Here is a 12,476-nt window from a genome sequence, read left to right as displayed (position 1 = left end):
GGATCTAGATACCACAGCAATAAGCAGAGGCTGGGGAAACTAAACTCTTTTATTGATAATAAATATATATGTGCTATATGGGGTGGTTATGCTGGTGGAGGCGCTGGGGGTGGTTCCCCAGGTGGCGGAGGTGGTGGCGGAGGTGGAGGTGCTGGGGGTGGTTCCCCAGATGGCGCCGGGGCTGGTTCCCCAGGTGGCGGAGGTGGAGGTGGAGGTGGTGGAGGCGCTGGGGGTGGTTCCCCAGATGCTGCTGGGGTTGGTGCCCCAGGTGGCGGAGGTGGTGGAGGGGCCGGGGGTGGAGGTTCCCCGGCTGGCGCTGGCGGAGGGGCTGGAGGCGGTGCTGGTGGGGGTTCTGGGGGCGCCGCCGGGGGCAGCGCCAGAGTTTCCGCTAGCTGCATTGGCCCTGGGCTTGGTTCCGGGGTGATTTCTGCACTCCACGGCGGCTCCTCCATACTTCCCATCCTCGCTTCTGTGCTCCAGCGCGGCTGTTCCACATAATTTCCTTGCATCCAGGGGTTCCTGTGATCTAGGGCGTCTTCCACTTCGCTTTCTTCGTCCAGGAGCTTGACCAGATAATCGGCCATTTCTCCCTCGCTCCGCGGCCTCTCCAGCTCTCTTTCCTTTACTTGGAACTCCTTAAACTTCCTGTGTGGGAGAGAAGCACATAAGAACGTGGGGAGGGAGGAAGGGAGAGGCGGATTTCCTATGGCATGCAGGAGTGGGTGCATGCATGTAGGGTTTTCTATGGGGTGAGCTCTGCTTCCCCTACCCCCCTGCCACAACATTCCCTCCTCTACTGATAAATACACCTGGCTTCTATTATTCAAGTTGGCTGCTTCCCCCCTTATCTGGAGCATGAGATTCTTGATCTCAGGGAGAGGAGTGTTTGGGGACTGCTTCATTATCTATCGGTTCTTCTCACAGTGTTTTTACCCTTTGAAAACAGCTCTAATGGAATGAGGGAGGTGGCTTTTGACTTGGCAATCAGCACAGGCCTGCTCCACAAAGGGGTGAATGAGAGATGATGATGCTTCACGACTGAGATACGGACCTGCACTTCCACAGCAGGCTGCTCTCTGAAATCACATTCTTCTGCATTTTCTGACAGTGAGCCTTTCTAATAACTTTGGCTAAAATATGAGGCCACTGGTGGTATGTTTCTGTCATGTTTCTGACAGCTCCGCTAACTCCACTGCCACACTGGGTCATGGACAAGGCGCAGGACCTTTCCCAGGAAAAAAAGGAGCTACTTTAACAACAGTTGTGTTCCTAAGCATGCCAGGAACCTGTGTGGAGTAGCGTTACTGGTGAGTCAAGAGGGTCTCGGCCTAACCTGAGGAAGGTTGCACTGGTAGAGTTAATGGATCTGCTTTTCTAGAGAGAATTACAAAAGATGGTGAAGAGGAGGAGGAAAAGGGGTGCGTCCGCACTACAAATCTCCACTCATTTCTGGTTTGCTGGTTCTTTACTAGTTTAGAACAAATTATCATCAGTTGTATACAGCTAAGCCCAAATGGGGAGGGGGCAACAGGCCTTTAAAAGCCTGGAGGCCACATTCCATTATGGGGCAGCCTTCTGGTGACTGCAGGCCGGGGGGGGGGCAGTGGCAAAATTTTGCAGAGAAACAGGTGAGATTATCACCTTTGTACAATAGGCACAGGGACTGAGGCACAACTTGGAAGCTGGCCCCTGAAGGGATCAGCCCAGAGCCTGAATGGGTCACATGGGGGAGGGGGCTTCACTACCATGACTTGGGGGGGGGTGACACGTACTTTTCTCCTTTACACTGAGGGGGGCTTTTTCTGGCAGGAGAGGGAGAGAAAAGAATAGAAGGAGAAAAGGAAAGAGGGAGGGAGGAAGAGAAGAGATGTTGCCCTTTTGGTGAGCAAGACGGTGGGGCGTGGGGAGGTGTGTCGTTCACGTGGTGGGAAGCTGCAATATCGCGGGAGATCTTGCTGCCTTTTTGTGGGTTCGGAAGCTGAGGAAGAGACAACAAATGGTGGTCTTGAGGAGGAAACAGGCATGGCGAGGGGAGACGTGGAAAGGGAAACACTATGGGATGGAAACTGAGGAAAGGCAAGGGGTGATGGCAAACAGAGCAAGCAGGAAGGGGCATCCCCTGTTATGTTAAAAATAAATAAATTGGGTACTTTGTTACAGGTGAGTATTGGAGGTGGGCCCCAAGAATGAAAAGGTGAAGTCAGTGGTGATTGGGAAGGTGAGATGAGGTTTGGCAGATCCAGGTTTCTGGGTTCCTTTCTCTTAAAGAGAGCTGGACCTCCTATGGGCTTAGACTAGAAGTACTATGGAACTCCCATATTATTGTGGAAAAGGACAGGTTTTTTAATATAATTTTTATTAGTTTTTTTTAACATCATTTTCAACAGTAATTAAACATACTTTTACATCTCATTCAAATTTTTGACTTCCATCAATCCTGTCTGAAAAATTTCCAATCTAATCTCTCAGTATGCATTTCTTATCTTCCCTATTACATTTCAAACTCATAACCAATATCAGGAAGAGGGCAGTTTTTAGTATGGAGGTGGGGACTAGTGGCGGCTGGCGGACTCTGGACCTTTTAGGGCAACTAGGTGGGGCCTTCTGAAGGGTGGGGAAGGCAGCGTTTGAAACAATGCAAAACCAAGCAAACTTGAAATAAAAAGAATATGGGACACAACCAGGTCCTTCTGGCCTATAAACATTAGACTTTACATGCATGTGCTCAGCAAATCCAGTGTGCAGGTGTCTGCTAGGGCCGTGCAGGGAGAGAGTAATCAATGCTCTTTTACGATACACAGGCTGCGCCCACTGCATTCTCATCTGAACCACCTCTGCAGTTTCCAACTTTTTGTAATAGCATTTTAAATTTGCGGAAGTGCTTTACAATTTTTCACCCTCGCCTTGCAAAGCAGGCCACAGTACAATTCTAGCAAAACACAAAGAACGATATTTTCACTTTTAACAAAACCACAGGCTTGGGTGGGTGGGAGCCTGAGATCTTACCCAAATAAAAATAGTAAGTGAAAACAAGATATCAGGAGCGGTTGGAGCAGACCCCCCCACAGCCACCCTGTAATATCACTGCCATGAGAAAAGCATTTTTAAAAAACTGTTCTCAATCAAGCATTAACCCTTGAGAACTTTCACTCTCGTAAAAAAGGCAGAAGCATGATATTTCAAAAGGAGCCATAGGCACTCCAACCCCCCAATGCCTCATTCCCCAAATACAATGGTAATAAAGCTAAAGACTCACACTTTGCACACCAATGCTTTGCTATCTTGATCCCACATACAAGCACCAAAGTTCCCTCGCTGATCAAATCAATCATAACAAAATAAAGCAGCTAAAGCTGGCTGGGCTTTTAGCAAAACATCTAAAGGCTTGTCACATGGAGGACAGAGCAAGCTTGTTTTTTCCTGCTCCAGAGGGTAGGGACAGAACCAATGGATTCAAATCACAAGGCGATTCCTGCTAAACATCAGGAAGTACTTTCTGACAGTAAGAGCTGTTTGACAGTGGAACAGGCTCAAAAGAGAGGTGGTGGACTCTCCTTCCTTGGAGGTTTTTAAGCAGAGGTTGGGTGGCCATCTGTCATGGATGCTTAAGCTGAGCTTCCTGAACTTCAGGGGGCTGGACTAAATGGTACCATTGGGGTCCATTAAAAAAAATCCACCCTGAGAATTCACAAATGGCTGTCATAACGCACTGTGAGCAAATGCAATGGCCAGGTTCTGCAGGCACAAAGTATAACATTTTCTACAAAAGGGACGCAGAACATTTGATTCCTGAGTATGCTAAAGGTGGGCTGGGTAAAGCAGTGGCATTTTTTAAAACCACAGGTTTTTATGTGCATTTCCCTTTCTGCACGTTGTTTCCATCCTTCTTCAATCCCCACCTGCTGGAAGGTACACAAAGAAGCCAAAATGGAGCCACCTACCAGCTGAAATAAAGGCACATGCTGAGGATGGCCACAATGACAGAGGTCCCGCCAAGGATCCCTGCGTTCCGGCGTTGTCTGGCAGCTGTCAGGGGGGAAAAGGCAGATGTTAGTGATTCCCTCACCCAGAGGCTGAGATGTAATGGGTGATGGCATGGCTTGATCCAGGCCGAGTTAGAGGGCGCCCTAGGGCACAGACCCACCTAGTCCAGCACCCTGTTCTCACAGTGGCCAACCAAATGCCCACAGGAAGCCCACGAGAAGGACATCAGCACAACAGCCACTCTTTTCATTTGCAATTCCCAGCAAACGGTATCACGGACATACCGCCTGCAATACTTGTAGCAAATCGCCATCATGGCTAGTGGTCACTGATATCCTCCCAGATGCGCTTCTGAGGAAGGATATGTTCTGAAACATGCAGAGTGAGGCTGGGCAACCTCGGACAGGGGGGAGAGCAAATGTGGCCCTTAGGTTCTCCCCCCCCCCACTCATTCACCCTCCTTTGCACCCCCTCGGGTGGTTTTGCTTGTCTGGGAGGTGCCCTTGAACTCTAATGAAGCTTCTCACTTGCCTAAATGGAGGACACAGAGTGTTGAAACTAGCAGTTAGGGCCTGATTATTATTATTATTATTATTGTTATTATTATTATTTCTGTTTATATACTGCCCTTTATCAGAAGATCCCAGGGCGGTGTACAACATGTGGGCGGGGAGGGGGGGTTGCAGTGATTTTTAGGAAGTCATTAGTTTGCATCAGGCGTCCTACTGGGAAGACCCAGTTTTCTGAGTGCATGTTCTGGAAGTTGGGCAATAGGGGCAGTACAGGATTCCTTTTGGTGTATCGACCTCCCCGCTGCACCAAGGATTCCCTGTCCGAGCTGCTTCAGGTCGTGGCGGATGTTCTCCTGGAGACACCTAGTTTGGTTGTCCTAGGGGATTTTAACATCCACGCCGACACGACCTTACAAGGGGCCGCTCGGGACTTCGTGGAAAGCATGGCCTCCATGGGGCTGTCCCTGAATAAGTTGGGCCCAACTCATAGTCATGGACATGCCTTAGACCTGGTATTCACCTCTAGCGACGTGGGTGATCTGACACTAAGTAAAAATGAAACCAAAGAAGTGCCATGGTCAGATCACTTCCTGGTGCAACTGGACTTCTCCGCGACCCTTCCCCTCTGCAGGGAGGTGGGACCAATTCGGATGGTCCGCCCCCGCCACTTAATGGATCCAAATGGTTTCCAGAGAGTGGTAGGGGATGCTTTATCCCATGTTGATGGCCTTTCAGCTGATTCCCTGGTGGCCCGCTGGAATGCGGAGTTAACCAGGGCTATCGACTGTCTGGCTCCGAAGCGCCCTCTCCGATTGCATGGAGCCCGGACAGCCCCGTGGTTTTCTTCAGAGCTGAGGGCAATGAAACAATCGCTGAGACGGCTAGAGCGTCGGTGGCAGAAAACTCACTCCGAATCTGACCGGACACAGGTTAGAGCTCAACGTCGAGCCTACCAAGTTGCGATAGCGACGGCGAAGAAGACTTTCTTCACCGCCTCTATTGCATCTGCAGAAAATAGTAGCAGGAGACTCTTTCAGGTGGTCCGCAATTTAACGGAACCACCTTTACCACCGGGGCCTTGTAAAGACCCCAAGATCTCCTGCAACGATTTTGCAAAGTTTTTTGCAGATAAAATCACTCATATTCGGAAGGAGCTAGACACCACCGTGGGAGCAGGGCTGGGGCGGGAGAGTGCTAGAGCCCTGTCTGGTCAAGTTGCATGGAATCAATTTCAATCCGTTACCCCCGAGGATGTGGACAGGCTGCTTGGACGAGTGAAACCAACCACCTGTCTCCTTGATCCTTGCCCATCCTGGCTTATAAAAGCTAGCCGGGAAGGGCTGGGCGATGGGCTCTGCGGGGTGGTGAATGCTTCCCTCTGTGAGGGAACATTCCCAGATCCGCTGAAAGAGGCGGTCATTAAACCGCTTCTTAAAAAACCATCTTTAGACCCGGCCAGTATGGCCAACTATCGCCCAGTCTCAAATCTTCCATTCTTGGGCAAGGTGATTGAGCGAGTGGTTGCTGAACAACTCCAGGCACGCCTGGAGGATGCGGACCATTTGGATCCCTTCCAATCAGGGTTCAGGCCTCATCATGGGACTGAAACTGCCTTGGTCGCACTGGTTGATGATCTCCGGCGAGCTAGGGACAAAGGTGAGAGTTGTTTCCTAGTTCTGCTGGCTCTCTCAGCAGCCTTTGATACAATCGACCATAACATCCTTCTGGACCGTCTAGAGGGGTTGGGAGCTGGGGGCACTGTTATACAGTGGTTTCGCTCCTTCCTCCTGGGCCGTGTTCAGAAAGTGGTGGTGGGGGATGAGTGTTCAGACCCTTGGGCCCTCACTTGTGGGGTGCCTCAGGGTTCTGTCCTCTCCCCCATGCTTTTTAACATCTATATGAAGCCGCTGGGAGAGATCATCAGGGGGTTTGGACTGGGTGTCCATCAATATGCAGATGATACCCAGCTCTACCTTTCTTTCAAATCAGAACCAGTGAAGGCGGTGAAGGTCCTGTGTGAGTGCCTGGAGGCGGTTGGAGGATGGATGGCGGCTAATGGATTGAAGTTGAATCCTGACAAGACAGAAGTACTGTTTTTGGGGGACAGGGGGCGGGCTGGTGTGGAGGACTCCCTGGTCCTGAATAGGGTAACTGTGCCCCTGAAGGACCAGGTGCGTAGCCTGGGAGTCATTTTGGACTCACAGCTGTCCATGGAGGCGCAGGTCAATTCTGTATCCAGGGCAGCTGTCTACCAACTCCACCTGGTACGCAGGCTGAGACCCTACCTGCCCGCAGACTGTCTGGCCAGAGTGGTGCATGCTCTAGTTATCTCCCGCTTGGACTACTGCAATGCGCTCTACGTGGGGCTACCTTTGAAGGTGACTCGGAAACTACAGCTAATCCAGAATGCGGCAGCTAGACTGGTGACTGGGGGCGGCCGCCGAGACCACATAACACCGGTCTTGAAAGACCTACATTGGCTCCCAGTACGTTTCCGAGCACAATTCAAAGTGCTGGTGTTGACCTTTAAAGCCCTAAACGGCTTCGGCCCAGTATACCTGAAGGAGCGTCTCCACCCCCATCGTTCTGCCCAGACGCTGAGGTCCAGCGCCGAGGGCCTTCTGGCGGTTCCCTCATTGCGAGAAGCGAAGCTACAGGGAACCAGGCAGAGGGCCTTTTCGGTGGTGGCGCCCGCCCTGTGGAATGCCCTCCCATCGGATGTCAAGGTGATGGACAACTACCTGACATTCAGAAGACATCTTAAGGCGGCCCTATTCAGGGAAGCTTTTAATGTATGGTATTTTAGTGTTTTTTGGTTTTTGTGGAAGCCGCCCAGAGTGGCTGGGGAAACCCAGCCAGATGGGCGGGGTACAAATAATAAATTATTATTATTATTATTATTAACATTAAAAGCACATTACAGAACATCAGTGATCAAAACATAACACAAAACATAATGGCAGACGGTCTAATAGTAAAATAATCATAATAATAAATAAATCCTATTCCAAGCATCTGGAGTTCCCCCTTCTTTTCTCCAGGTGGGTGGGGCTTTCCCAGTTTTGTGGTTAGTTTTTTGCACAATACCCCACAGGCTACTTATCAAAATCTATATAATGCTTACTCAAGCAAAAAGACCTCTAAGTGGTTTACCTATACACGATGTTAGAACATCTTCTAGAGCAGTGTTTCCCAACCTTTTTTGGGCAAAGGCACACTTGTTTGATGAAAAAAATCTCGAGGCACACCACCATTACAGCCCCGTGACGTCAGCGCGCAGCGTCACGCCGGGAGGGATGCACGAAAGTGTAAGTTTCAATTTTTTCCCCTCCCCCTTGCCGGGGAACCTCCAAGCTTTGGGGGTGGGGGAGGAGGAGGCAGCAAAGCGAGGCAGGAAGGAGAGCGCGGCTTGGCTGGGTGAGCTTTGGCAGGGGCAGGGAATGAGAGCCGCGAGGCGGGCGCTGCGGACGGAGGTGCTGCCCGCCGAGCTCGCAGGCAGCCAGGCAGGCAGACGGCGAGAGCCCCGCGCTGGGCGGCCTCTCCTCGCCGCCGCCGCCCCGCCTCTCGCCGCCCGACTCGCCCGCCTCCCTCCAGGCAACATCTCGCGGCACACCAGGCAACATCTCGCGGCACACTAGTGTGCCGCGGAACAGTGGTTGGGAAACACTGTTCTAGAGAGCTGGTTCCCAAGCTTCCCTGCCTCACGGACTGGACCACTTGAAATTTTTCCAGCATCTTGGTGGAACACTTAATGGTTTTCTTTTCCACCTGCCTGTCGCAGCCATTGTGATGTGCTGTGTTAAATGCTGTATGGTTTTCACTTGTATTTTTACAGACAGGCTGCAGACCTCCTGAACAAAGGCCATGGAAAGACAGGTGGTCCAGGCGCCACAGTTTGGGAATCCGTGTTCCAGGAAGATGCTCCCATCCCAAAATGATTGCAGCTGCTGTTATCGGCAGATGTTAAAACAAATGGGCACAGCCAGATATTCCCTCAGACATTCATTGTATCCACTTAGAACGAGGCTGTGTGCTCTGCAGTCAGTCCACTCCCGCCATTGGTATGTGAAGCTGTGTACATACAGCGTTGTAAGCCAGTAAAATGTACTCAGCCTGAATGAAAAGAGCTTTGCTGGCAGCAGTCCTAAGCAAACTGGACACCATGAGTCTTATTTTGAGTAAACATGGATAGGATTGTGCTGTTAGTTTTAGCTCGCCTGTGTGTCTCCCCAGAAAAATTAATAATAATTACAATTATAATAAAATATTTGTTAGTCGCTTGTTACCCAAAGGTCTCCAAATGACATTATTATTATTATATGTATTTATATCCCACCTTTCTTCCAAGATGGGATTCAAGGTGGCTTCAGACATTTAAAAACATCATGATGTAAAGAAAGTAATGACAAACTAGTAAAAAACAATAAACACATTTACATAGAAGCAGCCATTAAAATGCAATTTGCCCTGACAGTTGTCAGCATAATCTTCACTCTAGTTTTCAAAGGACTTATGACACTGTTAGAAACAAATAGATATATTGCACCATAAAACAGAACAAAAAGCAACAACCTCTGTAACAGCCACTGTGGCTTTGGCAGCATACTAATAACAAACAATATAGTCTTAGACTATCAAGAGCCTTGGGAGGGGGCAAGATAAGTCTTTACCTCACATGCCAATGTAAAGATGTCAGTGAAGGCATCAGGTGGACCTTGCTAGGGAGCTCATTCCTCAGATAGGGAGCCACAGCTGAAAAGGCCCTCTCCCTTGTCACCACCCCCTGAGCCTCCCTCAGAGGGGGGACCTGGAGAGGCACCTGAGATGTAGTTTTAAGGAGTGTTGCAGAAGGCATTGGGATCCTGAGCCAGAAAGGGCTTTAAAGCTCAAAATCCCTTTCCAGATAAAAGTTGTAAATGGGCCACTGGCCCAAGCTGACAGAAGGCATTCTGTCCCACTGAGGCCACCTGTTACCTCAAGTGAAAGCAGTGAGCCCAGGAGAACCCCCAAACCACAAATTGGCTCCTTCAGAAGGAGTGTGACCCCATCTAGAGCAATCTGCACACACTCAACTGGTCACCACCAACAGCATCTCAGTCTTGTCTGGATTAAGCTTCAGTGTATTGGCCCTCATCCAGTCCATTATTGCAACCAAGCACGGATACAGCAGACTGAGCGCTCATATCAGGCACAACGTGGCACAGACATGTGTGAGGAAAGACATTTGTTTTTGTCATCTGTGATGTCTCAGGCGCTGTCCAACAGGTGCCTGCGACAAGAAGTCTCTGCTTGCCAAGGGAAGGAGAATATTATTTATGCCACAGACTCACAATGGCTCGACAGTCATTCTCTCTCCCCAGGACACCCTGGTTCTGCAAGAGGGGCTAATGCAAGAGCATTGCCAGCACCTCCATCAAATTCCAGTTCCCAAAGTCCTTTTGGGGCGGGGGCAGAGGGGAACCATGACAATTATACAGGAATGGTTTGTAGTACAGATGCTGCCCTTGTGATACAGGCCCTCCCTGAAAAAAGACATGTTCACTTTGAAGAAAAACGTGCAACCAGTGAGTGGGAGTTGCCTTCACTTATGCTATATAAGCTAATTGCCATGAAACTGTGCTCATCCTTACCATCAACAGCATGGTAGTAGCAGGTGTGGTTATTATAACAGCATTTCTTCTGCTGGCACTGGTGAGGGTAGAAACTTTCTGCTTCGCCACCACATTTTTTTTGAAAGGAAGAGTCCTGTTGGCATGCTAGAAAAGAGACAGAGATTCGTTCAAGCAACCAGTTTTAAGGTTGCTTCTGTCCTGCCACCTCTCACAAATAAATGACCTACAGCTCCACCACACTGGTAAACTGGGACTCCCCCATAATTCCCATGACAATAAATAAACAATAAATCTCCTTCACTGGAGGTTTTTAAGCAGAGGTTGGGTGGCCATCTGTCATGGATGATTCTTGCATTGCAGCGAGTTAGTCCTTTCCAACTCTACAATTCTATGATTCTATGAATGCCATGTGTGCAGCACACCAAAAATGCACCCAAGTTCAGCATTCAATACACATGTTCACACAGTGTGGGCAAATCAGGATGAACGTTCAATAAATGAATCACCCGGAGGATCCCACAATAATAATATGTTAAATAACTTGCCAATTCCTTTCCTGACACCCAGCGTCAGCTGCCTGAGGTGATTGCCTCATTCTGTCTATTGAGAGGGCCAACCCTGCTGGATAGGCAGAAAGAAGGCATTCAGCTTCCTCAGTCAGGAGTAGGGAATCTTTGGCCCTCCCATTGGCCCCAGTAAGTACAGCCAGTGGGTAGGGATGATGAGAGTTGGAGTCCTCATATTTCATCACAGAAACACGAAGCTGCCAAGCAGGGCTTTTACAATCACACCACACAAAATTGGTTCTGAATGTGAAATTTGAGTATCCTGAAAGCATCAGGCTTGGCTACAACTGGAACAAATTGAATCGGTGCCAAGCCTTTCGTTCAGGGGTCAGCAACCTTTTCTAGCTGTGGGCCGGTCCACCGTCCCTCAGACCATGTGGTGGGCCGGACTATATTTTGAAGGGGAAAAATTGAACGAATTCCTATGCCCCGCAGATAACCTAGAGATGCATTTTAAATAAAAGCACACATTCTACTCCTGTAAAAACACCAGGTAGGCCCCACAAATAAGCCAGAGAGGCATTTTAAATAGAAGGACACATTCTACTCATGTAAAAACACGCTGATTCCCGGACTGTCCGTGGGCCGGATTGAGAAGGTGACTGAGCTGCATCCGGCCCCCGGGCCTTAGGTTGCCAGTCCCTGCTTTAGTTCTTAAGGCTGTGAAGGGAAGCTTGGGAAAGTGCAGGCAAGACAAAAGGGGGGGGGACATTGTAAGCCGGGGGGGGCTGTGGCTTTCCTGCTGCTGTTGGACTCCAACTCCCATCAGCCCCTGCCAGCCTGGTCAATTGTCCAGGGGATGATGGGACACATTTGGAGGGACACAAATTCTTCAACTTGCTTTTAAGTGTTGGACTTCTTGAGGCTGTGGTTCTTGTTGTTGCCTCAGGAGGGAGCCCCTTGATCTCTCTCTTTTTTGAGAGCAGCACTTCAGGGTTAGAAGAAAGGAAGGGAGATACAGGAGGAAGCGAAAGAAGAAGCACTTTTACTCACTGAGAGGCTTGAGGAAATTCCCACTAGTACCTGCTGGAAGGAAAAGGGCAAAATCAGAGTTTGAATGGAAGGCAACGGCAGACACAACCACCACCAATGATCCCACCACCACCACCTGCCAGATCCTCTTGCAACCTCCCACTTAGAAGCCGAAAACTTTGGCATGAAGCGGTACAGAAATTAACAAACGATTGGCAAAAGAAACTAGCATTGATCCCAGCCTGGGGGACTGAGGGAGGCGGGTTCCTCTACATACGGTACCTTCTAGGACCAGCACTAGACAAAGAAGAAAAGCCAGACCAGGCTGGCTCATATCTCATATCTCTCTCCTTTTGGGGACGCCAGTTCCATGTGGCAGGGGGTGGGCCTGAGCCATGAGGCTGCCTGCGACATGAACGGTGTCAGAATTGCAGAGAAGTGTCATAGAACCTGGGAGTTCTAGAGTATTCATACACCTAGCAACCAGGAAGCTGGGGGTCTGGGGTAGGAGGAGGCTCAGGATCCTGTCCGTTCGTTTTTCTTAAAACACCTGGTTGGCCACCGGGAGAACAAGATGCCAGGCTAGATGCTCCACTGGCCTGATCCTGCAGGCTCTTTTTGTGTTCCTATCCAGCCCTCCCAATAATAGAATCCTGAGGAAGAGCACGCGAGAGCTCCCCTGAAATTGGGGAGATCTCGCCCACAATGGGCGCCATTGCTAGCGCCGCTTCTCTGCCAGTGGTGGAGGCAATAGGGTGGGCGAGGCAGGCAGCAGTGGCGAGGCAGGAAGGCACTTCCCATTTCAAAATGGAATGTGCCACCCCTCCTCA

General features: G+C 49.9%; 1 protein-coding gene and 1 long non-coding RNA gene across 3 annotated transcripts; one reads left to right on the top strand and one right to left on the bottom strand.

Annotated features, from left to right (window-relative positions):
- Positions 1–31: 31 nt before the first annotated feature.
- On the bottom strand, positions 32–12,083 carry LOC308572753 (uncharacterized protein). Of its 2 annotated transcripts, none has more exons than XM_081169125.1 (5): positions 11,929–12,083; positions 11,668–11,700; positions 10,127–10,252; positions 3,942–4,026; positions 32–645 (listed from the first exon to the last, which is right to left on the bottom strand). In XM_081169125.1, exons 1-5 carry the CDS (start codon positions 11,978–11,980, stop codon positions 87–89), a joined length of 855 nt encoding a protein of 284 aa, XP_081025251.1. In that variant the 5' UTR covers positions 11,981–12,083; the 3' UTR covers positions 32–86. The 2 variants fall into 2 exon arrangements, with proteins under 2 accessions (XP_081025251.1, XP_081025252.1); XM_081169126.1 differs by having other exon boundaries at positions 11,668–11,697.
- LOC308572763 lies at positions 7,405–8,781 on the top strand. Its single transcript, XR_014001859.1, has 2 exons — positions 7,405–7,681; positions 8,176–8,781. It is a non-coding gene; the product is annotated as an uncharacterized lncRNA (long non-coding RNA).
- Positions 12,084–12,476: the final 393 nt, after the last annotated feature.

This window comes from Podarcis bocagei (genome assembly GCF_964188305.1).
Source record: "Podarcis bocagei genome assembly, chromosome: 13".
Taxonomy (NCBI): domain Eukaryota; kingdom Metazoa; phylum Chordata; class Lepidosauria; order Squamata; family Lacertidae; genus Podarcis; species Podarcis bocagei.
This window is presented reverse-complemented; position numbering and strand designations above follow the sequence as displayed.